Below are 25,225 nucleotides of genomic sequence, written 5' to 3'. Positions count from 1 at the left end.
GGAAGTGAAAAAACAATCTTAAATATACTTCATAAGCAAAGCTGTGGTCATGCTGAGGAGCTGTCATCAGACTGGTGAGAAGGCCTTAAAAAAAAACAAGTGGTAGTTTCCAGTACTTTAATACAAAAGATGAACAAAGAGATGAGATCTGATGACAAACTCTGTTTTACTCAAAGGCTAAAAGGAACACATGTGGTGCCAATATTTACCGTCTGAAAGCACATTAACCAGACCGGTCACCCACATCCGATTTACAGCTGGAGGAAAAACACCCTCATCTAACACTTCAAGCTCTTTTCTATTTAAGAACTTAAAACATCAACACCATTTTTTGTATCTCATTCAAATTCTCACATTTTAAAGAGGATTTTTTTTAAAGCATGGAGCATCTGGACTTTAAAGCTTCACTGAGCCTTTTATCACCAATCCAGCATCTCTAAAAAATGGAAACCCTGCAATAACATGGTATGTTAGATGACATTTTTATTTGTTTGAAGGAATTCTGATTTAAAATATACGAATTTGAGTTAATTTAGTGCACATATCTTGATCTATTTTAGTCGCATAACTAAATAAATAATATTTTAATCAGACATAAAAGTTCTGGTTGGCTATAAATCAAAATGTATGAACTGCCTATTTTGTCTTCTGCTTCTGTATTTAACAAAAAAGTAAAGGTACGGTAAGATAATTTCCCCTTTGTGTGATCAGCACTATTCTATTCTAAACTCAAAGGTCTTCTTGGTGGATAAATGCATCTTTCATTTTTGATTTGAGCTTTGATTTTTGTTTTCTTCACTTTGCTTTAGCATTTGAGTCAGTATTTTTTCGTTTTGCTGTCAAAACACCCTGTTTGTGGTTACTACATTTATTGCCAAAAATAAAACTATAACCAACAAGCAGCAAGACTTTTTCTACAAAATCTTTCACTTGGTAACCTTTAAAAGTTGCGTCAGTTACTTCTTTATAACAAAAACTAGAGATATTAAAGACAAATGAGGCAAATATTAATAAATTAAAGTCACATGGTGTACAGATGATTTTTTTAAAGCTGAAATCTCATGAAAACAGAAGATGTTTCTGCCAATGACCACAAAAAGATCACATTTCATATTTTTAGATGAAAATAGTGCTGATCATGTCTAAATGAAACACTTGTCATGTTGTTTTAAGTGCAAGATTTCAGAACACTGCTCTTCAGCATCCTGCCAGTTAAAATGACTGTTTCTGGGGAAAAAATGTTCCTCTGAAAATCAAGATCGTAAAGAAAATTCTGTTTTGGTTTTGTTTTTTTGTTTGCTTTTGCATAAGATTTTCCACACAGGAGTCCATTATTGAGTCTTCAGGATTAAGCAAAATTAATGTTTATTTGTTGTTTAGAAATCAACTTCCAAAAGTTTTTTTTTTTTTTAAATTAATTTAAGTATACAGTAAAAGTGTTCTATAAGTTAAAAAAATTCATCCAGCGATCACCAGTTCATCCTCACACAAGCAACACTGCTGCCACCTAGTGGTGGTCAAACAATGTGCACAGTCCTGCAGCAGCAGACTCAGTTCTTGCACTCTCCACTGGCTGCAGAACAAGCATTATGTTTGCTGCAGCAGGATGCTTTTAGATTCATGACTTTCCTTGCTGCTAACTTGACCAGGAAAAAAATGTCTCTGGCACTAAAAGAGCAAAAATAATTTAATGCTTCTGGTGCTATGAGGCAGCTTCTAAGGCTTTCCAACCAATGGGGCACATAGTTATAAACTGGTCTCTTTATAACGTGTTTTGGTGTCAAGTGGACACAGTTTAACGACCAGTGTGTGTTTTAGGGGCTAAAGCTGCAGTAGTCCTCACCATAAACATCTGTTTACTGCACAGTGGCTGGTTTTTAACACCAGCATTGTAGTCCAGATCTGTCACCACTGAAGTACTGCTGCAGCAGCACCTCCTCCAGCCACCACTGCAGGGCAGCTTCCAGCAGAGCATGAAGCACCATGCAGAGGATTCGGGGGCCAACACTGCTCCATATGGGGGATAAAATGCCAGATCAGTTCTTAGATTCTAGACTGTTTCAAAGATCACCAAGCTCGGTTATTTTGAAAAAGTGGAGTAAATTGGAAAACACATTTTCCTGTTTTAGGCTCAAATTTGAATCTTATTTTGTCATTCATTAAGCCACACCTGCATTTAGTCAGTGCAGAAGTGACACCTTTATAACTGATCAGTATTTAATTAACTTGATTAGCTAAATGGGTAAATATGTAAAAATATATAAAAATACATCAATAGCCAGTTTGCTTTCTTTAATATATAGACGTGTTTGCATATAGGTCCATCTGGATCCATTTTCTCTGAGTTTTAATAATTTGGTACAGACAATCTTATTTACTATAACAAAATATATCACACAAAAGAAGAACCCCTTTTTTCTATTTTAGAGGTTGCCGTTTAAAGAATATTGAATAAAATGTGGTTTTAATCGTGTCTAAACCATTGTGTTAGCCTTTAAGATTTTTTGTCATTCTTTATTTGTTTCCAAAGAAATATAACATTAGATTTAAACAAAAAAGTATCGTCAACTGGTCCCACAAAACTTATTTGTTTAAATTTGAGAAAGACTGGATGGCTAAAATTCAACACACTATCTTGAATTACACAGTTATGGTAAGCTTACACAGTGCTATTATGTAAAATGTACTCAACATTCTTGCGTTGAATTTATTCATCTTTATGTTGAATTTACTTAACATTATTATGTATAGTTTATCATGTTTATGTTGAATTAATTTACACTATTTACTAATGATAGGAATCCAAAGAACTTATCTTTGTTTGGGCTCACAAAGTCACAAACTGATTCCTGTATTAGAAACACATTTCCTAGACGTGTTCAGAGCAGTCAAAAGAGACATTCTGCTCCTACTGCTTGCTGTCCCAGACACCTGAGTAATTCAGTATGGATGTCCTTCCGTCAGCATCAACAGGTGTGGCTGTGACTCTCCAAAAAATCACCCCTGCTGCTGTCGTGCAGCTGGACTGCGTTAGCATCTGTGCATCCATGGGTTCAGGAAGGGCAGGGCTGCTGACTGTCCTCTCTTCTCTGCCTGGTCCTCAGTGGGGCCTCTGGCACCTGCTTCATATCAGGACAACTGATACCTGAAGGAGACGAAGAGGTCACTCAAAAATGCACACAAGCGACACAAGTGACCATGAAATAGATCCTTGCTGAGCTGCTCAATAATGGTGAGTTTGCACGATTACGTGATACTGTAACTTTTTAGCAATGGCAAAGGGCTTCAGCTGCCCCGACACAGTTGGACCAGGGACGGTGTAACTGTTAAATGAGCTCAGTATAATGTTGTTGGGCCACGTTTTAGACAAGTTTGAACAAAAGACAAACACAGCTATGATATTATGATATGATATTATTTTCTCAACAAATATATTGGTGGTGTTTCTGGAAAATATGTCTAATTTTAGACATACTGACATTCATCACCTGTCACAGTGTCTTCTCATGCTTTGTCATCTGATCACAATAGTTTTCCTACAGTGTTAGCTTCGAGTTTATTCTGTTCTGTAAGCTTTTTTTGTCCTTTTTTATATGTTGATCAGGAAAAAGAAACCCCTTGTCCTGCAAACAAGTATTTATTTTTGATACTTAAGTTCCCTCGGTTGAGTTAAAGTCATAATCTGACATTTTATGTCCTTCTTAAACAAGAGTAAAAAAAAAAAAAAAAATTAAATTGAAATAAATCATACAAAAAGCTTGTAATGACAATGAACATGACTGAAGTAAAAGTAAGGAGAAATCATGAATTATGCCAGATTGACTAATCAAAGCACTTCCAAAACTGTTTTCTGGGAACTTATACAGTTATTTCATCTTAACGTTGTGTGTTGAAGCCAATATTTCCTACTTTGATGCTTTAAATGTTTCAATTCAAATTAAATTAAATAATTCAATGTCAATAATGAAAGTAATTGCACATTCATGATGACAGGCTTTTTGAAATGAAAGTATAGCAGAAGATTCTCGTTAATATGAGGGGGGGGGGGAATAATAGTTATGTGCCCAAAACTGTATCACAATTAGTTTTAGAAATATTGTTTTTGTCTTTAAACAAACACGAATAGAGTTTATGAGGCTTCTAAGCAGGTTTAATGCTCAAAAGAAGTTTTCAGATCTTTGTTGGTGATGCGAACCAGATTTTTGGGTGAGGAAAAAAAGTGTTCCTGGTTTCCCTCTGAACCTCTGGGATAGAGCCAACAAGGGCAGGATATTTGCTGTTACAAGCTGTGGGGGGGTTGAGGGGCTCACAGCAGGGCACAAATATGAAAGCTGGGGTCAAAGCTCCAAAGGTCATGAGTGGTTTACATGCACATCACTGCATCTGCTGCAGTAACATCAACCCAAATGAAAATGGATTTGAATCAACATGATTCTGTTTCTACCATAATAGATCTTCTGGCTTTCCTTTCTTATCCAGGGACTGCACTCTGAAGTACTTGACAAACTGCAGCAGCAGAGGATAACGGCACCCTCAGGGGCTTCTTGCTGCCAGCGGTCGCTCCACCACCCACTGACTCACGCTGGTGATCCAGCGAAGCTCACAGAGGAGAGCCGCTTCATCGAGCGATCCTGTCGAAGCACAACAGACATCCAGCTGAGGCAGCAGGAGAGCGGCTGTGTGTCAAGCCAGTGCTGCAGTTCCACGCCAAACCTGCTGCTTTACCTCAGAGATTGATAAGACAGCTGTTGGGAGGCACAAAACTCTAACTTTGTCAATTATTCATTCTGGATCCTTCCTTTTTTTTTTTTTTACTTCATTTGCTTAACGGTTTAGTCCAAGTCAGTAATCTTTGGAAGTCATTCATCAGAGTGCTGTATTTGTCTGATCAGCAAAAAGCTTTTCCGGCAACACTGACCTGGATTTACTGTTACTGGGATTTTGCTGTGAGCGTTTTGTAAATTCAATTTCATTTTTCTGTAAAAAGTCAGTGTCTTCTTTGAGTAAATGCAAACAAGGGTTTGTTGTACGTAACCCTTGTGCTATCCTAGGCACTTTAGCATTGGGAGTTGGGTCATCTAGACCCACTAGACAGTGCTCTGAACCATTTTAATTCAATGATTTGTGAACCTCACTGGTGTCCATGGATTACAGGAAATCTTTCCACCTTTATCCACCTTTGTCATGGTAGGGAGAACACATCAATGCAAGGGTGGGGTCATCTAAGATAGCACAAGGGTTTTAAAATAGTAAAATGATTTGCAAAAACATCATTTACCATCAGTGAGTTAAGACCAACACACAGTTTCCCCTAATATATCAATGCTTTGTCATTGTAGAATCCATGACATGTGAGTATTACCCAGTAAACTCAAAACTTCAGTAACTGACATAAATATGTCCTCAAAGAATTAACAATATTCATCAAAGTCCCCCACTGAATATATTTTGATTTATTAATAATTATGATTATGCCATTTTTAGTCAAAATCTAAAACCTTTGTCATTTTCTAGGACATAGTTTCTGCAGAGCGGCAAGAGTTCATTAGAAAGTCACCTATGAGATTTGGACTGTTAGCACAGAGTAAGCCTGCCCCTACTTCCCATACACCCTTCCCTGGTAGCTAACAGGCCCTCACATCCCCAGCCTTTAATTACCACTGCAACAATGGCGAGCATTATCGAAAATATTCAGCTGGACAGTTTCCAGCCAGATCAGAAGAAGAAAGTGAAGACGTATATGGAGTCGTCTAAGTGGATGCATCAGAATGGAGCGGAGCAGGGAGCTTGTGCCTTGCTGTTGTACAGTGAGTGCTACACCACAACTACAAGCTTCAGACATTTTTTGCAGTGTTTTCATGGGCCTGTGTTGTCATTTTGCATTGCTTTGCTTTTATTTACATCTCTGGCCTCGCAGCTCCCATCTTTTCATCAGCTTTTCAGCTTGAATTTTATGGCCTGGGAAAAGGGCCTCTCTGACTTTCCAGACCTTTGGGTCTCTGCCCATTCACTTGTGAGTGCATGCCAACATTACTCTGCCTGAAAAAGCATTGTGCAGTGAGTGGCACAGTGGAAAATCCCAGAATGATGAGCCGCTGATATGGCTGTCTCAGCACAAAAGGGAAGTTTGACTGCAGCACCCCTAATAGACCTGTTGCTCTCCCCAGTTTAAAAAAAAATCTTTGGTAAATATTGCCACCAAGGTCAAAACACATGCAAATTTGGCAAAAATCTAAATTCTTGTTCTAGATTATTCAACTTTCTCTGTCATTTTGTTAACTGTCCTGCATAAAAGACTGTGCAAAACTTATCTTAAATGTATTTTGATCTGCAGACAATCATTAGTCGCTTAGTATTTTTAGCTATCTTGTGAGAAATAGATCTCATTTTTCAAACATTATTATAGAGCAGGTGCCTGCATGAATGTTCTTAAACAGGTCGGACAAACCTGTGGTTTACACTGAAAGATCTTTCAGGTTTTAAAGGTCAGGAAGGAGACAAAAAGAAAACACTAAAAACAACGCCTTTGAGACAAAAAAGGAGGCATGTAAGTGCAGTCTGCAAAATCAGCGTCAATTATAAAAGATTGCAGATGGATGGAATGTGAGAAACATGTCTGAAAAATGCATCACTAAAGGCTCTGCAGGATGGGTTGTCTTTATCAAACCACCCATAAAGACAGAGATGTCTACCTCCCAAAGAAGAATCTGTACATCCCAAAAAGACTTTTATACTTTTATTTGTGTAACTGAGGGTTTATGATTCCTGGACAGTCAGGTGCATTGGGTAAAGTTTTGGGGGTAGGACTGAAGAATTGAAAAAAACAATTAAAAAATGTATCTGGGTGACTTCTGTCTACAGTGAAGCCTGCAGTGCTTCAACAGCAAAGGTGAAATCTGTAATGTCACCTGAATGAACAACAGCAGATCACTGCAGAAACGTGAAGAGTTTGACATTGTGGTAACATGTTTGCGCTTTTTCTGCCGCAGTCAGGTGCGCCACGTAACCTGAGACACTGGACACAGACGGGGTTATGAGTCTTAAAGGCTCAAATAGTCATATATGGTCATAGTGTATGGTGAACCCTTCACAGGGTTTTTCCTAATGTACAAAGCTGCCCCCCACCTTAAAAAAGGCGGGGGGGGGTCTGGTTTCCTTCAATCTTACGGAAAAAAGTGAAAGATCCTCTGTTGCAGAATGAGAGACTATCTGAAAGCTGATTATTGGCTCCACTGCCTCGAGCGCACTCTTCCTCTTTGACCACTGGAGGCTCTCAGCAGCTTATGCGTCACTTGGTGCCTCTGCCTGCGAGCATGGCGGAGGTGCAGCCACCGCGCGGAGTGCAGCTTCAACTTCTCAATGGAGACGACTTGAACGAGGACAGGGAAGACGCGGACGCAGGGAAGAAGAGGAGAAGGAGGAAGAAGAGGAGCAAGAACAGCTCTGCAGGTGAGAGACTTTTTGAATGTTTAATAGAATCACTAAAGAAAACTAAAAGGCGCATTCACAGTTTTTATTCACACACTCAGTGTAGCGCGTCAAAACATGCGCAACTGGACACTTTTGAAGGAACTCATGCACAGCTGTCCCAACTCTGAACAAATTGATAATTTCCCTTTTAAATATATGCAACATTTATTCATCATTTAAACAGACAGAAAGCTGAAGGGACTTAAATTAGCCGAGTAGTGTTTCATAAACATCTACTTTCCTAAAATTCTTGAAAGAATCAGTTTTTACTTGTGAGATGATCAAATACATTTGCTGCTTCATATTCCTGAACTACAACGTTGTTTTCTTTTACCTTCACAAAGTCAGCAGTGGTCCATGAAACACTTTTTCTGAATGGCAATGTGTCATAATGCTGCAAAGCACTTGTGCCCTTGAGGACATTGAGTCTCAAGGTATAGAAAAGAAATTATTCACGGGCCCTGCCAAGTTTAGAACCTGGAGAATGCACTTTCTCAAAATGAGTATTAACCATAAATAACTGGTGTGTGTGTGTGCGTGTGTGTGCGTGCGTGCCACAAACACCTGTGTGTGCACATGCATGATGTGTCCATGACTTTGCAGCAGGGGCAAACGACGCTGAGGAGGACTTCGGGGAAGCTGAAGGTGTTGGTGATGTGATGAAACAGTTGGACGAGCTAACTCTGGAGGAAAGAGAAAGAGCTGAGGAGGTGGAGGAAGGTATCCCTTCATCACACCTTCATCCTGATAGTCATCATCACTCAATTTAGAGCTCCTAAAAAGTGCAATGTGACGATTCACCAGGCCACATCTGGAATCTGATCTTTGATTTTTATTAAAGGCCCTTGATATGTCTCACTTTACAAACTGAAACTAATGACGTTTTCAACAGATGGAGAGGAGGGAGAGAACTTAGCTGGCAAAAAGAAAAGGAAGAAAAAGAAGAAGAAAGGATGTAAGCTGTTGGTTTTTCTTTTAGCAGCATGTGCTTTTCTGAATTGATCTGCATGATGGGTTACACTTCAGGAATTGCCGTCTTTGGTGGAAAATAATGCAGAAGTGCACAAATCTGCAGCCAAGTCACTTTCATTTATGCACAAGCATTGACATAAACAGAAAAGAAATCTTAAATGGCGGCATGGAGCCCTTTTTGGTAATATGCCTTTGGACTCTTTAACAGAAGTAATGTCTTAAATACAGTGAAGGTAACCTGCCTTTTTTTCGTTCTCCTTCCTTCTGCTTTGGCTTTTCTCTATCTGGGCCACAGCGAGGGGACAAACTGACCCTCCCTCAGTTCCTATTTGTGAGCTCTATCCCAACGGAGATTTTCCAAAGGGAGAGGAGTGTGAATACCCCCCATCGAAAGATGGGTAAGTGACCTAAACACTCAAACACAAATCTTCTGCTCTGCCAAGATGTCATTTAGGCCCCCTATCTTTAAGAAATGTACACCCAACCGAGCCTTGCTTGGATACATGAACACAAATAAAGGAGTATGCTGTGTCCTGGTTACCAGGAGTTGTATAATGAGATAACAATGTGTCATTGTCATTCATTGGGTGGGCAAAAACCCCTCAGCCGCAGTGCAGCGTGGCGAACCAGTAGTGAGGAGAAGCGAGCGCTGGACAGAGCCAACGAGGAGATGTGGAGTGATTTTAGGCAGGCGGCGGAGGCTCACCGACAGGTGCGCTCCTACGTCAGGAGCTGGATCAAACCCGGGATGACCATGATTGAGATTTGGTGAGAATCCCATTAAAACGTAATGTTTGAGACTTGATTCAGTCCTTTGTCCTGCTTGTTAAAAATAAGAGGTTAAGGAAGAGAATAAGCTGAAATGGGATTTCGACCTTCTCCTTACACTTTTCTTCTATCATCGCCCCTTCTCTGTTGGAGCAGTGAAAAGCTGGAGGACTGTTCCAGGAGACTTATCAAAGAAAATGGACTACATGCAGGCCTGGCATTCCCCACCGGCTGCTCCATCAACCACTGTGCTGCTCACTACACCCCAAACGCAGGTGACCCCACTGTACTGCGGTTTGATGACGTCTGCAAAATCGACTTCGGCACACACATCAATGGTGAGAACTCCAATAACTTTTTAAGTGGCTCAGTTGATGTGCTGCCCCAGTTGCCATTTACAGTGACATGGTGAAAAAATGATCACATTATAGTTCCTATTGTACAGTTTAGGGGAGTTAATTGACTTTTTTTGTCAGAATACTAAAAGTGCAGAATTGGATTCCTCATGGAAAGGCGGTACAATTAATCAAGTCACTTGATCTTTCAGGTCGAATAATTGACTGTGCCTTCACTGTCACTTTCAATTCGAAGTATGACAGACTGCTGGAGGCTGTGAGAGATGCAACCAACACTGGAATCAGGGTAACACTCTTCTTTGCCTTCAGGGATTGGTAGCATTTACCTCTACTATCATTTTCATGCTGGGCTGTTTGAAAAATGTAAAAGTAAAACAAATACACCTCCATGATAATACATTTACGTGTACATGTAAATGATCCCATTATTAATACTCTTAATCATAAATAGATATATTTGTGCTCATGCATACAGCACATGACAAATTGAATTTATTAAATATGAAGTTTTCTGAAAAGAGTTTAATTAATTGATGACAGATAGTGGGAGGAAGAGAAATTTTACAATCTCACCCTTATGATGCTTTATTTAACAATTCTATTGTTGTTGTTTTTTACATAATAATTATAGTCCAGTTTGTAACTTCTAATTAATTACTTTACATTATTCTCGAAATTCTAGGTCAAGTATCAAAATGGACTTGCCTATTGATTGTCATCAGAAAGGATTATTACAATGTTCCAGAAACTATTATCACTTATTACACGTCTAGTATCAAAATGGAGTGCTTGTAACGAAGTGGGGAGCTTGATGATTATAATCAGTAAAGATTATTGCATTAACTTAACCTTGTACTTAAAAAATCCTTAACCTTTCTTGTCGGAGTATCCTAAGCAATAAGTCTGCTTTGATTGTCATACAAAAGCACTGTTCAAGCTAAGTAAACAGTACCTTGTCACACTTGAGTAAGAAGAATTCATGTGTGTTTAGAAGTTTCTTTTTAATAGCTCTGTAGAACCATCAATGGAAAGAAATTCTGGTGGGAATGTGCTACAAAAGGCTGATTCAGAATAAATGTCAGGGTCTAAATAGGACTTGATGTTGCTCAAACCTGCACTGTAAGCAGACAGTGTTATCCTCAAGGGAAACATGGACAATATGTCACCTGCAGTTTTTCTGGAAAATAGTGTTGGCCTCATTCCACTGCACACAGTCAAACAAAGGAGCATGAAATGAATAAAAAACAGAAGGAGTTGATGTAAAAGACTTTAATTTGGAGTAATTTTGATCAGATTGCTTTGCAGCAGATGTGAAATGTTAGTTGAGCAACTTAAAATAATTCCTGTTTGGTCATTTATCCCCTTTTGGTACTTTTTATCATTTTATAAAAGTATTATGACCACAGTGTAATCCTAAAGAGAACACGGACCATCTATTATTCAAAAGATTATTGTATAATAAGATTCCCAATTACTTATTGTTTACGGTTCAAGTTTTTTTGCTGTGAGAGTTATCTAAAATTTCTGCCTTCTAAAGCAATCACAACTAGAAATAGGTTTGATTGTGCATAGGAACAAGGAAAGATGGGATATTAAATGATTAAATAATCAAAGTAAGAACAGATTTAGAAGTACTCATGAGTACCTATAAGTACGTGTTGCTTACTGGGCCTGAACTCTTCACCAGTGTGCTGGAATTGATGTGCGCCTGTGTGATGTTGGTGAGACGATTCAGGAGGTCATGGAGTCTTATGAAGTGGAGATAGACGGGAAAACCTATCAAGGTAAAATGAGCCACTCTTTGCATTTTGTTCATACACAACTATTTAACCTGTTACGCCTTTGTGGTGCTCTCTTGTTGCAGTGAAGCCAATCAGGAACCTCAATGGCCACTCCATCGGACAGTACAGGATACACTCAGGGAAGACTGTCCCTATAGTGAAGGGAGGGGAGGCTACAAAGATGGAGGTTTGCACCCATATTGGTTCAGCTCAATTTGGTCAACGATGTCTTGTGCATAACTAACCCTACAGTTTCCTTTTTCCTTGTTTAAATTGCAGCCTCTTGTTTGACCTTGAGTATAAAAAAACTCTTACATTTTTAAGTGTAATTAGAAGAGTTTTCGGCTGCTTAGGTTACAGCCGAGTGTGGAATAGTTTTCAAATTTACTGCTCCAACAGCTTCTTTGTTGCACTCACCACACTTTAATTACTCTTTTAATGGAATTACAAACCGCGTCGAATGGTTACATACTAAAGCCCCAGCCCCTGAAACGAGCGCTGCTCTCGGGTAGATCTCACATTTACAGAGAGTTCACTGATACTCGTGGCTTTGTCACACTGGCACAGCAGCTTTGTTCAGACAGAAGTGAGCGTTTTAATTGACAATTTGCTGTGTTAGGCTTTTTACCTTGTAACATAATAGTGGGGGATGGAAGGTGCTGATGAGACGGTTTTTCTCAATGTATTTTTAGCTAAAGTCCGTTGTTCTAACGGTACCATTACCCCTGGAGTGATCAGACAGCACAGGGCTGAAATGGCAAACTGGGCGTGCTGCGAGGCTGCCAGAGCCTTTGACTGATTACCATTGCAGTGACAGAGGGCGTCGCGGCGTTATCAGCCAATACCACAAGGACCCCAACAACAACTCTGCACTGATAGAGATGCAAAATGCAAATGAAGCCCTGCCATTCAGGCGCTCCGTAAACAACACCGCTGTCCTTGATGAACATGAACTCATCAGCAGCTGACAACTTGAGGTTTTTGTCACACGTTCTGTGAGACCCTCCCTCACCCTCTTTCTGTCTGCAGAGTCTCAGTCTTTTCTGGAGTTTGACCCCACTCTGTTCTACTGAACATCACCAAATTATTTCAGTGCAGGTCTTAATTTAAAAGTGAATAACCCTCTTTTTTGTGGTTTTGAGCTGAATACTTTGTTTTAATGTTATATAAGCCTATATCTGGTTTAGCCCTTTGACACCAGAGCTTTAGCTCCAGTTTTTAAATCTTTTATACTGTTTACGCAATTCACATAATTCCAGAAGGTTCTGAAGCAGAGGATAGCAGCCTTGTCCCTACATGCAATACTTTACAGTAGTGAAGTGCTTAGATAACGTGAATTAGCTGATTCTGATGTGGAGAAAAGTGGATTTTCATATCGGCTTTGCACCAATATGCAACACATTGGGTGAATCAGAATTCCTGTCCTGCCCTAACGTCTTGTCCCTGTCCCTACATTATCCTTCCAACGTTTCAGTATATGATTTTGCTAGGGTTCCTCCCCTAAAGCCTCACAGAATGAATTTATCACATTTCTTTGAGAGGACTGTTTGAACCCCTAATCTTATGACATCACGGACTGTGTTTAGGCTCAGGAGGTTACACAATAACATAGAGCAGGGTTGGTTGTCTCAGCATCATCCCTGTGCGCCTGTTAATCTGTTTAAAAGGAAAACTGGAATTCATCAAGATGCTTACGCTATGTGTTTTAGGTTGTTTTCATTTCATGGCAGCAGTGGATGCAGTTTATTTGTCACGGATATCAATAACAAGGGGTTTTGTTTGTTCATGCTACTCCACAAGAGCATAAAGCGTAACCCTTGTGCTATCCTAGGCACTTTAACATTGGGAGTGGGGTCATCTGGACCCCACAAGACAGTGCTCTGAACCTTTTTTCTTCAATGATTTGTGATCTTCACTGGTCTCCATGGATTACATGAAATCTTTCCACCTTTATCCACCTTTGTCATGGTAGGAATAACACCTCAAAGTAAGGGTGGGGTCATCAAAGATAGCACAAGGGTTAAACTGCATTGAGAAACCAAATTCCAACAAGTGTCCTTGATTTTCGCAGTAAAGTCTGCTGGAGTTTGTATTAAGTCCAGAGTTTAAGTTAAAGAAATATTATTGTATTTGTGTAACAATTTTCTCGAAATGTGTTCATGACTAAAGTCCTCTATATTTTAACGCTCTGATGATATTTATTCAGGAGGGGGAAGCTTACGCCATTGAGACATTTGGCAGCACAGGAAAAGGAGCAGTCCACGACGACATGGAGTGCTCACACTACATGAAAAACTTCAGCGTTGGCCATGTGCCCATAAGGTTCAGTTTTACACGTTATACCCATACCTAGCTTCTAATAATGTTTTACTGTGTCCACCTCACTGTCCGTCTGTCCTCACTCATTTCTGTGTTGCAGACTTCCAAGGGCTAAACATCTGCTAAATGTGATCAATGAGAATTTTGGTACTTTGGCGTTTTGCCGCCGCTGGCTGGACCGTCTTGGCGAGAGCAAGTACCTGATGGCCCTGAAGAATCTGTGCGACCTCGGCATCATAGACCCGTACCCGCCCCTCTGCGACATCAAGGGCAGTTACACTGCTCAGTATGAGCACACCATCCTACTCAGGCCCACCTGCAAGGAGGTGGTGAGCAGAGGAGACGACTACTAAGCATGCTGCAAAAATTCAATGCAAACCTAGAGTATCATGACAAGTCAGCAAGAACAAGCCTTCGAAGACTGACAGCAATTAGTCAACTTTTCCTCACAGCTTCAATATAGTAAGGAAATTGTTTTAGGCTAAGAAAAACAAACCCCTTAAGGGCTGGCAATAGTTTTTGTATTTTTATTTGTAAACAAAAATGCTGGAGTGAAGCGAAGAACTTAAGTTGTGTGAGCCGCTTTTAGGATTCATGCAGAAAATTTAGAAGTAAATAATCATTATAAAAAAAGAACCTTTTCTAATCAAGATATGTTTCAATGTCTTGCAAAGGTAGTAAGTGCTATTATAATTATACATACATACATACATACATACATACATACATTTTTATTATATATCAATATATATTAACATATATAAAATGTATTGCTTTATTTTGGTTTAAACAGTTTATAAAGAATAAATTGTGATAAACATTGCACTGAATGTTGCATTTTTTTCTCCTAATTATGGTTTGTGGCTAAGATTAGAAGCATACATTAAAAATGCCCAAAATAATAACTCTATTCATAAACCCTTATATTGTTATTTTAAACGAATTTTTTGCTTCTACTATGATCTTTTTTTAAGAATGCATATTTAGCAAAGTTCATTATCTACTGAATAAATGTAAAGTTTGCTCAACTGTTGTTAATGACCTATACACTAGTTCAGACTATACAGCTATCCATTTCTTTATTTCTGTCCAAATAAACCAGTCATTTTTTTTGTTAAAAACACAAAATTACTAAGGAAAATAAAGATAAGTTCAGAAAGGGGAATAATTGATTTCAAATCAATTGCAATATCCATTCATTGAATTGATTTTTTAAGTTATCTTTATTATCTTTATTTATTTTTTCAGGCTAAAACTGTCTAGAAATATTTCTTAAGTAAAGAATTTCTTAACCTTTTAAATGAAATTCCACCTTATATCAGATTTACATAGTAATGAAAAAAGCATTTCCTAATTATCAGAAAAACTCGGTTTTAAGTGTAAATTGAAAAACATGCATATTTACTTGAGTCTCATCAAATTGAATAGAATTGTGAACTCACACATCAAAACCTACTCGATTCAGTCTTTTTGGCATTGATACGCAGCCCTAATGGCATTTGCCTGTAACCCTTGTGCTATCCTAGGCACTTTAACATTGGGAGTTGGGTCATCTAAACCCACCTGACAGTGTGCTGAACCTTTTTTTCTTCAATGTTTTGTGATCTTCACTGGTGTCCATGGATTACATGAAATCTTTCCACCTTTATCCACCTTTGTCATGGTAGGAATAACACCTCAAAGTAAGGGTGGGGTCATCTAAGATAGCACAAGGGTTTAAACTGCATTGAGAAACCAAATTCCAACAAGTGTCCTTGATTTTCGCAGTAAAGTCTGCTGGAGTTTGTATTAAGTCCAGAGTTTAAGTCAAAGAAATATTATTGTATTTGTGTAACAATTTTCTCAGAAATGCGTTCATGACTAAAGTCCTCTATATTTTAACGCTCTGATGATATTTAGCACAAGAAATGTGACATATATAAACATTTTTTATGTTTCCTTAGGAGCCACCAATTTTGCAGCAGCTTTTTCTGCTGTTTCGGAAAGCCAGCACTAAAAGCTCCTCTGTTTCCAGAAACGAAGGAGAACCCATAGGAAAAAGAACAATGCAACACAGCAGCTAATTTATTACTGTTGTGTCATCCTGACAGCAAATATTGTCTTTGCATTTTTAGTTATTTTTGTCGCCGTCTCATTTTACCTCTCGTGTTGTGTATTTCTTTGGGGGGGGGGGGGTCGTGCGTGTGGTGCTATGCTGGTGCTGATGAAGCCTTAAACCTCCTGGGTTTCCCCCAAAGGAATTAATAAAGTTCATCCTATTTTAAACACTGACTTTTCTATTTATTTTAAATAACTTTTAAAAATCCCATATTTTTACATAAGTGTAATTCAGCTTCTGCGTAAAGACTTTAGGAAGACTTTGAACTCTGTTGGATTAACAGTACAAAGCGGTTTAATACTTTTTTATTTTTTGATTAACGCGTCAGAATTAAGAGGTTACAAACCTTTAATTAGTGAGTTTTTCTCTTTTAGCCAAAGATGGGCATTACTCAAGTCAAGTATGAACAATAACGTCTTTATCTGAAACTCTTACAGTCATTCATATGCTTGGAGTTTTGTATGTGTTTTATGTTTAGGGTGGAGAGTCAAGCTCCCCATGCATTTAAAATAACAAACACTAAATTTAAAGAAGTAGTTTTTTAAATTTCCTCCCTGTTCAAAAGTGCACACTAAACAAGCAACAATTTCTGCTATTTGAATAAAGTTTTGGCAATGTTTTTCCAACAATTCAAACTCAGTTTTAATTAGCCCTCAAGATTTGAAACTGTACATTAGCTCTCAGTTAAGAAATTAATCCTAATATCTGGGAAATGTTAGCCACAAAAAAATGAGAAGTTCTTAAGAAAAGTCTAAAAAAGTCTCAAAAATTTCAGTCTAAACTATTTAAGCAAACTGATGTGGGATTTGGTGAGGTGGCAGGATGACTTGAAGCTGTTAAGATTAAGTTCCATTAGGCAAGAATTGGAAATATATTTTTTCTGGTATTTCTTTCATCATTGACCTCAAAATGTCTAAAACCTGCAAAATTTCAACTTTTGCTTTTACACAATTTCCTGCTATTTTCCAGGAAACATATTTCTGCACTGAACATCAACTTTAATGGAAACAAGGCAAACAAAGGGTTTGCAGTTGCTACAACTTTACAAATAGAAAATACAAGTCAATGGGCTTAGTGTCCAAGTAATTCCTAATGTGTCTGTGTGTCCCCAACAGCACCCCAGCACCTCCTGTCATTGTTGAACTTTTTTCACGTATAACCATAACATTTTCTGCGTATGTTGAGAATTTTGCGGGCGAGGGTTGGTTTCCATGGTTTAACGAGGCTCTTGGTGTTAATGAGAAGATGGCCGGTGTTCCAGTCTTCATGACCGGCCACTATATACTCAAATCCTGAGGAAGGGAAAAGTTTAAAGGGTCAGTGAACTTATGCAGCCAGAAAGCAATATTCCTGTTGGCAATGACTGCCGACCTGGGTTGAGAATGGGGCAGGTGCAGCCACGGATGGTCCAGGACTCGGGGTAAAGGGTGACACTTTCCCGCTGAATCTTCATCTGTGGTCTCTGATGCAACACCTTCCTTATTTTGACCTCCACCTCCACGTGAGAGCCTTTGTCATGAGCGGACATTACCTTAACCACCACCACTGCAACACAAGTAAGTCATCAAACAAATGACATCAAAGTTCATTTAGGTGTGCTTGTCCTTGATTTTTCCAAAGATAGTTTAAGATGTAAAAATGTTGACATGAATGTCCAGAAAAAGCATCTTATTTACCCACTGACTCAAATTTGATCAACACATTTTTAACGTGGTGTAATTGTATTATAAAAAATATATAATATGAACAAATTTAGCCTTTTTTCCATTCAGCAAGTTGTCATTTAAAAGCATGAAAAACAACAGATAAGCCATTCTCTTTACAAAGAGGAAAATGAGCAAAACTCATGGAAGCAGCCATTTTGAAATGAGCAGGAAAAATCCTTCTACTGCCCCTAGTGGAATGATGATGAACTAAGTGGCCAAAAGAAACATGGACCAAGTTCTATTTAATGGGTTTTTAAGGAAACTTTGGATCATGCTAAGAAGATGATGGTTTCGGAAATGTGTTTATCAAATATGATACGAATGGTTATATAAGGTTAAAAAACGTTTGTACGGAACATATCAAACATATCGTACATAAAATATCATACATAAATTGAGGAAAGAATGAATTTTACTGTGAATATTTATTTACAAAGCTCCCTATCACATTCTTTTGACAACATTTAAGACACAACATATGTTTCTGTTGTAGACTAGAAGATACAATTAAGTTTCACCTAAATTTGGTTCAAACTGTTTTTTGTAAACATTTACATATCTTCTGATTACCAAATCTGGTCCATTGTTTTCTTGACTGGCTTCTCTGATGTGATTGGCTTACACAGTTCTGGTTAAAAGGTCTCTTCAAGGTCGTCCACTCACCGTAGTCAAACTCTGCAGAACAGAAGTGTTTAGGACTGCCAAAAGGAACTTCCTCACAATCACATTTCACTGGAAAGCAAGAAGCAAAGCCATCAATGGTTTAATTTCCTCCCACAAACTTCACCCAAAGAATAGCCCCAATTTTTATAAATGTTTTTTTAAGTGTGCAGTGTGTTAACTGTGACCTCACCAGAGTGGTGCAGTGCAGAGAAAAGCTCCTCTCCCCTATAGAGTGCCGTCTCACTCTTATTGCTGCTTTGTCTCTCGGGGTCAGCGGCTGCATAGAGGATCTCCACATCAGAGCTGAGCCACACAGGTACAAACAGCTCCACTCAGTGTTCCAGAAAAGGCTCCACATCATCACTATTGTCCTAGTTCTCTTTTGTCAACACACACAGACTTGGCTCTTACCCAGAACTGCAGTCTCCAGTGTAGGGGTCGCAGTCCCCCAGGCAATCACATGGACGACAGCCGTGCTCATGCAGCCCCCAGTGTCCCATCAAGCATCTATCACATTGGGGGCCCCCAACGCCGGGCTTACAAGTACAATTCCCATTGCTTGGGTCACAAAGATGGCCATCGGCCTGGAAGATAGAGCCGATGGGATGGCAGGTGCAGGCTGCAAAGCAAAAAGGTGAAAGAGCACAAAACATCATCTTCTTTGCTCACATATGTTCTAAATGTTACCCAGAGCTATGCATTACTGCAAAATAAACCCCAGCTGTGGATTAAAAGGACCAAAAAATTAAATATCTACTCCAAGGAAACCTGTGTTTAATGTTTTTAACAGAATCTTGTGTCATTTTTCTCATGATGGATGACGTAAATAAAGAACATTTAGCTCAAAATTGCATTTCTGAGTATTTCATTTTTCAAATCGTGGTGAATCAGAAGCAGACAAAAAATCCTGTTTGAAAACGTTAATAGTTGTGTAAAATTTAAAATTGGCAGGCCACAAGCTTCCTGCTCTGCTTCATTCTGATGCATTCACTAGCACACAAATGTCCATGTACGTCTGTGATTTCCTCGTCTGAGCTGGTATCTGGCTCAAAACAGTACAGCTGGATAGCTCCAGCATTGTTTGCCACTTTTGTTTCAGCAGTAATGTTAAGTTGGGCGTGTGAGGAGCTATGAGCTGGCTGGAGATCATGTAGAGACAGGGATGATTGGAAGTGTTGGAAGTCCTGCCCACAACTCAGAGGCAAATTACTGCCACTCTGCAAGAACTAGGTCCTAGAAAACGAAACAGTTATATTATATTATGGTTTAAAACGGCATAAAATACCACTGGGAACATTTTTACTATAAAAATGATTTTAGCGGGACTTTAAATTAAAAAGTAAAAAATGTAGACGCATTTTTTAAAATTAACTAATAATCAAAGCACATTCTGATTCTGCTTCAAAAATACTTCAATTCATGCTTCCTTTATCCCCCCCCCCATCTCTATTTCCAAAAATGGAATGTTTGCATTCAAAAATCCTGTTGCTTGTCTTGGGAGGGGGGGGGGGGGGGGGGGGGGGGCAAAAAAAGAAGAGTCCTGCTCGAGTGGGGCCTGAGAAATTCCTTCACTGCTTGATGTAACTAACAGTCACATTCAAGACCAGTCACGCTGTTGGAGTGACGGGTGTTCCTGCTGGAGAGCAGGATGAAGAGATCTTGTCTTATCACTGTCTGAAGAAGGAAACTCGTATCAGCTTATGTGTTTTTATCTGGCGGTCTGGAAGGAAAGGCCGTGCTCAGATCATCTGCCACACCTCTAGATTGGAATATTCATCTGGCACGCATCTGCACAGATCAGAGTCTGCTCAGGTCCTGCCAGAAGCAAGACATTTGTCTACCACTCAAAGCAGAGAGGAAGAGAAAAAGTGTCTTTTTTTCTTAGGACATTGCAATTCTGTAACCCCAAATGTGTCTTTTTCTGAGTTGTCTGCAGAAATAAAGTCTCAAATATTAGGCAGACGAATATAATTTATGATTAGAAGCACTCACTGAGATTAAAGTCAGTGTAGATGCTTGATTTTTAACTAAAGTTTTAGCTCTATGTGGAAAAAACAACTGTGAGAACATTAAATTTGGGGCTATAGGAAAAAAATTATGTTTTTTGGTCTTACAACTCTATGTGTGAGAACAATTGCTGTTTTTCTAACCACATTTTCTAGATTCTGATTGGCTGGATGCATGCAATCCAATTAATGAGCAGCAGGGAGAGCAACAATTGTTCCCACAGCTGCCCCGCCCTACTGGAGGTCGGCATTATCTGCTCTTACGTTTGCAGGAATCTGCTGCATTCTTCGGACGGCTTGCATCTCTGTAGTAGCCCCTCTTACAGGTTTGGCAGCGGCGGCCCTCTGTGTTGTGGCGACACTGGTCACAAACGCCTCCGCTCCGCCGACCGGTTGCCATCCACAGCCCCCGACTGAAGTGACAGTTGCTGGCATGGCCGTTGCACTTGCACTCTTGGGTCAGACACATAAAGAAAATGAACAAAAAATATAGATTAAAAAAAAAAACCTGGTAACAGAACTCAAAACATTTACAACAGCTGAGGCAGAAAGATGGAGCTGCTCTGTTTTCTATCGTGCAGCGGCGTCACAAAGGTTGAATGTGATTTATGACTTCTGCATCCATTTTCAAGACAAGCGCCATGCACTCCATCTGCATCTGACTTCCCTGCCCCATCACTCACTCTGGCATCCGTGCGGTGCACCCATGATGCCGTTGGCCGCCTGCCACGGCCGGTCATTGAACAGAGGTGCACAGCGCTCACAGTGATCGCCGGCTGTGTTGTGTCTGCAGACGCACTTCCCGTGAACCTTGGGTGGACACGACAGAAGATACAAGCAGGTTCTCACAACAGAGCATCTATGCCAACACGCTGTTCACTGGTTTCATTTGGAGAAAATGTTGGACTCACCATGTTAGCAACCCCCTGTTGGTTGGGTTGATAGCTTCTGGCTGGTATGCACTGATCAGCATGTCCATTGCACAGGCAGCTACCTTTGACGATGAAATCGTAGATGGCGTAGTGGTCCGGAGGGTGGACAGGTACCTCTGAAGATTTAGTCAAACAAGGACACTGCTGCCTTTGCAAAAGTTTTACTCGGAGGTTGGTGATCATTAGCTGGTCCTGAGCAACCGGCCCATAGGGATCTACTGAGCTCCAAGGTGACAAGCCTCGATAAATCACCTGAGAATTAACAGACAGGACATCCAAAGTGCCTAAGGTAAATGTTTGTATTGTTTTTTTGAAGGATGTGTACAAGAAACTGTTCCAAGAAGCAAAAGTAGTAAAAACGTTTGTCTGATTTTCCCTTCATGTTGCTCCAGCTGCTAAACTTAGAAAAGGTAGGCATCTCCTGAGTAAATATTAACGCCTAGCTCCCTCCCACTCTGCCTTGTTAAATGCTTACCATGCAGAAAGTTTAGAAATGAAAGCAACACACAGACAGACTGTGTACAGATTTTATAAGCTACTAAATCCCCGACTCAACAGGCGAATTGGACAGCAAAATCCAATGATTGTCTTGCCTGTGTGAACACAATTACGAGAAGAATAAGTCCTAAATCACGTGTAGACACAGGGCCATTAAATGTTTCAAACTTAAGAGCACATTTCTTTATCTTCACATTAAAACACTTTTAGACTCGTAAGCTGTTTAGTAAGACAGAGGACAAATACAGAAGGTGAGGGGCTTACGCCAGAGAGCTGGACCACACAAGCAACACAGTAATTATGAGACCAGACATGTATTCAGTCAGCAAAGAGAGGAGCTCAGAGCCTGGGTGAAACAAATGTTTCCCAAAAGTCTGTCTGAGTGCAGCTCATTAATCAACCTGAGCTGGGAGAAAGATGACGATGATGATGATGCAGAATGTACGTCTGAAACCAAACTGAGTGAGTCTTTGGAAGGTTCGCCCCAGTGAAGATCAACCACACCTCTTCATCAGACTTTGGTTTTTGCTTGTTTTATCTCTGCACTTTTCCAACCAATCTAATGCCCAAATTTAAAGTGAATTAACTTTTGACATGAGTTGCAAAAGCCTGGCAACTTGTTCAGGTGTATTCACACTCTTCCCCGACCCTGCAACAGACTGGTGGCCTAACAGTAGCTATAGGCTCCAGCAACCCCGTTACCCAAAGGAAACATTGGGCTCTGAAAATACATGGATGGTTGGATATACTCCTCCCAAATTAATCAGCTGTTTTTTATGGTTGTTGTTGTCTGTTTTTTGTTGTGGTAAAATTAAATCTTTGTTCAATGTTGCATGTGTTTCTTTGTGACTTATTTTGCATTTCACATATGTGTCAATCATATTTCTCATATTGACATAAAACATCTTACCTCTCCTCTGGTGCACGGAAAAGCTCCAGAATACTTAGAAGTACAAGTTGCGCCACTTTCTGTGACAGATGCACCCTCAGCCACTCCAAAAACCTCCTCACAGCTCCAGGCGTAATATCTGAGCGCCTTCCACGTGCGTCCGTGGTCCTGGGAGCGTTCCAGCACCATGGCAGCGGGACGCGGGGAGCGAAATACTAGGATCAAATGAGTGAAGAGAAACTTCGTCTCCAGGTCCAGCTGGAGCGTCTCCTCCTCAATCTCCCCGTCTGACTGCCACCAGGTGTCGGGGAAGAGAAAAGAGGAGTCGCTCATGGCGGAAGGAGGGTGCGCGTGTCCGGGTATGGAGGAGCCGCACAGGCTGCACTTTGCGGGGGAGCAGGATTCGCCGTGGCGGGGCGCAGAGGTCTGCGTGAAGAAGCAGAAGGGCTCGGAAGTGTTGGAGCCGCACTCTGACCGCGTGCGTAAAAGTCGGCCGTGAGCCAGGTTACCCATGCGGGGGTTGCAGGCTCGATCAAAGCAGGCGCGCTTGGTGATCGGGTCCTTCTCCTCAGATATCCCTGGTAAAATAAAATGAATAAATTAATAACACATTGGATTTATACAGGAACAACCCAAAGATTCAGGTTGTATCCCTAATTATCAGTTAAAAATAGTTGGTTAAAGACTCTGACAACCAATTTCAAAAATGGTCATGTCAAATCATGACTCCCATTTATTCTTTCTTCTGTGCGTAAAAAACGAGGACTTTGAGACTCACCTAAAGACAGAGAGGACGATGCACACACAGGGAAAATGACCAGCAGGGCCCACAGGGTCATGCTGCTCAAGTCCACAGAAACTCCCTGCAGAGGCTTCATGAGGCAGGACTCTGCATTATTAAGAACAAGCTCCTTTCCATCCTTGAAGAATCATTTCCAAAAGGCTGTGCTGAAGACATATCAACACCTACAGCTTATGTCTGTCTGCTGGGGATGTGGAAATGTCTCTTAAGAAATGGTTTGAGTCATGTGTGAGCCCCACATTTGCACTTCAGGACAGCCTCTCTTTGACATGTTGGGCATTTTAAGGAAATTTGCACCGCCCTCTTCCGGTTTTGTCCTCCAGACCACTCCCCCCGTCCAGGAGTCAGATTTTTCAAAATGACAGGTTCTTTGCTCATTCCCACCTTCCTGAGACTGGATACACAACCTCAGACGTAATCAGATGGATACATGTGGAAATCAGACGCGTAGTAAGGCAGGCGCATTATTTTGCCCTCTTTCATAAATGTCCTTGTAATCCTGGATTATTGCAACTCTCATGATTTGCATGCTTTTGAACTTGCATGCTTTGTTTGAGTCCTTTCCAGATTATCAATCAAACTTCATCTTGAGGTGTTCACGCTGAATACATCTTTTATGGTTTTTGACCTTCAAATCCCTGGAGTCACCATGAAAAATGTTGCAGGAAGGATGTCTAATCTTGGCCAGACTGGGCTGTATTCCCCTGACAGGATGAAAGCCATGCACATAAAAGGCAAATTCCTTTACACTCAAACTTCAGAGCCCTGATCTTTAAATTTTACATGATTTTGATTGAGCCAGACTAACAAAATAATCGTTCGGGTTTTTTTGTTCTGTTTTGTTTTGTTTTTTCTTTAAATTAGGAGGCCAAATCACGATTTCACTATCCAAACAGTATAGGATGAGTGGACGAAAGCAGAAAGAAAAGAGGGGAAAAACAACATCTTACATCCTTATTAGCAAGTCATCAGAAAATAAGAAATCAACACTGACTGCTTGAAAACACACAAAAACACAAAACTGATGTGAATCATAGGCATATAATATATTATAAGCATCATTCAGCAATGAAACAAACAAGTTCAAAATCACAAATGTAAAAACCAAAAAAGGAAAAATACAAAAAACCTGTAACCATATAAGTTCAGTCAGCTAAAAGCTCGTTTGGTAAAGTATTGGGTAAAACACATTCCAAAAGTAATGTATAATAACATATTAATGGAACAGAACAAAAAGGTCAAAGATGACCGGATTTGGATCATAGAAAAACTATTGAGGAAAACCATTAAAATATAGAGCAAAAACATCACATTTAAAAAAAATGTTGTTAACATGATGTAGTCAAAAGGCTCAAATGCTGGGATGATCAGGTAAAAACTAAACTGATTGAAAAAGGTTCGAACTTTGTTATGAAGCAAAGATGCAGACTTTTCTAAAAAAAAAAAAAAAAAAAAGCCCATAAACCATATTCTAAATAACAGCTTTTTTTAAATACATTTTAGGTCCACCAGGATCCAAATTTTTATTTTTTTCTTTCAAAATAAAGTCTGTTGTTGTTTAAAAGTTGGAGAAGAAGGTTCTGGTTGTGCAAGATTATTTTTGTTGTTTGCATCTTTACTCAACTTTTTTATGTTCTATAGTACTTTATCGGAAGAGGGGAGCTTTTTTATGTTTATTACAAATAGTAACTACGGTATATAAATACAGAGGCTCAATAAGCATACTAATGAGAAAGGATTAAAAGTCCTCTCACCTCTTTATCTTTACCCTTTCCCATCCCGTTTGATGCAGACTGGCAAAAAAGTGCATGAATCTCCTCAGCCTGCTCTGCCTCCTCGGTCTCCTCATCCTAAGACTGGTTAAGATGACAGATGCAGGGCTGCAGGCCAGCTTTATTTCCAGACTCTAAATGGAAATGGGTCCTTCCTCCCCTCTCTGTCACCTTGCACCTTAAGATCACTGAA

The 25,225-nt window shown here is 39.8% G+C and overlaps 2 protein-coding genes across 2 annotated transcripts; one reads left to right on the top strand and one right to left on the bottom strand.

The window, feature by feature from the left end:
* The first annotated feature begins 7,247 nt into the window (after window positions 1–7,247).
* LOC101164722 (methionine aminopeptidase 2) lies at window positions 7,248–14,491 on the top strand. The gene is made up of 11 exons (XM_004069538.5): window positions 7,248–7,449; window positions 8,074–8,190; window positions 8,363–8,425; window positions 8,738–8,840; window positions 9,049–9,210; window positions 9,367–9,548; window positions 9,758–9,852; window positions 11,254–11,350; window positions 11,431–11,534; window positions 13,554–13,669; window positions 13,767–14,491. Exons 1-11 carry the CDS (start codon window positions 7,284–7,286, stop codon window positions 14,017–14,019), a joined length of 1,458 nt encoding a protein of 485 aa, XP_004069586.2. The 5' UTR covers window positions 7,248–7,283; the 3' UTR covers window positions 14,020–14,491.
* On the bottom strand, window positions 14,179–23,964 carry LOC101155107 (netrin-4). The gene is made up of 10 exons (XM_004069925.5): window positions 23,237–23,964; window positions 22,480–23,036; window positions 21,051–21,323; window positions 20,823–20,949; window positions 20,404–20,592; window positions 18,545–18,752; window positions 18,324–18,436; window positions 18,134–18,202; window positions 17,136–17,309; window positions 14,179–17,056 (listed from the first exon to the last, which is right to left on the bottom strand). Exons 1-10 carry the CDS (start codon window positions 23,334–23,336, stop codon window positions 16,914–16,916), a joined length of 1,953 nt encoding a protein of 650 aa, XP_004069973.1. The 5' UTR covers window positions 23,337–23,964; the 3' UTR covers window positions 14,179–16,913.
* Between the last annotated feature and the right edge of the window lie 1,261 nt (window positions 23,965–25,225).

Source organism: Oryzias latipes, chromosome 6 (genome assembly GCF_053564925.1).
Source record: "Oryzias latipes strain Hd-rR chromosome 6, Olatipes_Hd-rR_3.1".
Lineage (NCBI taxonomy): Eukaryota > Metazoa > Chordata > Actinopteri > Beloniformes > Adrianichthyidae > Oryzias > Oryzias latipes.
This window is presented reverse-complemented; position numbering and strand designations above follow the sequence as displayed.

Coding starts and splice junctions, on each gene's coding strand:
- LOC101164722 (XM_004069538.5), top strand. CDS start 7,284: ATGCGTCACTTGGTGCCTCTGCCTGCGAGCATGGCGGAGGTGCAGCCA. Junction 8,191..8,362: donor AGCTGAGGAGGTGGAGGAAG/GTATCCCTTCAT, acceptor CGTTTTCAACAG/ATGGAGAGGAGGGAGAGAAC. Junction 11,351..11,430: donor AGACGGGAAAACCTATCAAG/GTAAAATGAGCC, acceptor CTCTTGTTGCAG/TGAAGCCAATCAGGAACCTC.
- LOC101155107 (XM_004069925.5), bottom strand. CDS start 23,336: ATGAAGCCTCTGCAGGGAGTTTCTGTGGACTTGAGCAGCATGACCCTG. Junction 21,324..22,479: donor TTCCGTGCACCAGAGGAGAG/GTAAGATGTTTT, acceptor GTTAATTCTCAG/GTGATTTATCGAGGCTTGTC. Junction 18,203..18,323: donor CTCTGCACTGCACCACTCTG/GTGAGGTCACAG, acceptor CTTGCTTTCCAG/TGAAATGTGATTGTGAGGAA.